The following is a 672-nucleotide window of genomic DNA, read 5'->3' on the forward strand; positions in this document are numbered from 1 at the left end:
CCGCCCAGCCACTCCGCCGTGAAGCCTGCAGTGAAGAGAACGGCGTGAGCCGGGGCTTGGCCAGCACGCAGAGATCAGACCGGCCCCTGCTCGCCTGAAGGGCACGCTGGATGGCCCGGTGCTGGGCGCAGCCTTCCCCCACACAGCAGGGATTGCCCCCGTCCTGGCCGGGCTTACGGGGTCACAGAGACGGTGCACCCCAGCCCGGTGAGCTGCAAAGAGCCGAGTCCTCCCCTGCTCTGCGTTGCAGGGCAGGACGGGGAGCTCACCTTTCCCCACCGTGCCGTCCCCGTCTGCGAGGATCACCCAGGGCACCACCTTGTTGCCCTCGATCTGGTAGACCACTCCTGTCCGGTCGTCCACGGCGTACAGCTTCCCATTGAAGACGACCAGCTCGGAAAGCTCCATGCCCCTGCCCTTCTCAGCCAGGTGGGACTGCAGCACACTCTCGTCCTTGTCCCACTCCACCGTCACACTGTCCCCACTGTCCGACAGCACCAGGTAGCCCTTCTTCAGGTAACTGAACCAGGTGTGCTCCTCTGCGCCCCGCGACTGCGTGTCCAGGTCTGCGATGACTCCGATGCGGTAGCGCACGCCCTCAGGGTTTCTCTGGGGTGGGGACAGCGGGTAGGTGTCATTGTAGTGGTCCCCTGCTTGCAGGCCAAGCTGCCA

At 65.6% G+C, this 672-nt stretch overlaps 1 protein-coding gene across 1 annotated transcript in view; it reads right to left on the reverse strand.

Annotated features, from left to right (window-relative positions):
- CANT1 (calcium activated nucleotidase 1) overlaps nt 1–672 on the reverse strand; it is a gene marked incomplete at both ends in the record, with an annotated part of 1548 nt that overhangs the window by 331 nt on the left and 545 nt on the right. Inside the window, one exon of the mRNA XM_010146299.1 lies at nt 270–660. Coding sequence (XP_010144601.1) covers nt 270–660 — 391 coding nt within the window. The remainder of the gene's footprint in view (nt 1–269; nt 661–672) is intronic.

This window comes from Buceros rhinoceros, unplaced genomic scaffold, assembly GCF_000710305.1.
Source record: "Buceros rhinoceros silvestris isolate BGI_N320 unplaced genomic scaffold, ASM71030v1 scaffold27302, whole genome shotgun sequence".
In the NCBI taxonomy this organism is placed as follows: domain Eukaryota; kingdom Metazoa; phylum Chordata; class Aves; order Bucerotiformes; family Bucerotidae; genus Buceros; species Buceros rhinoceros.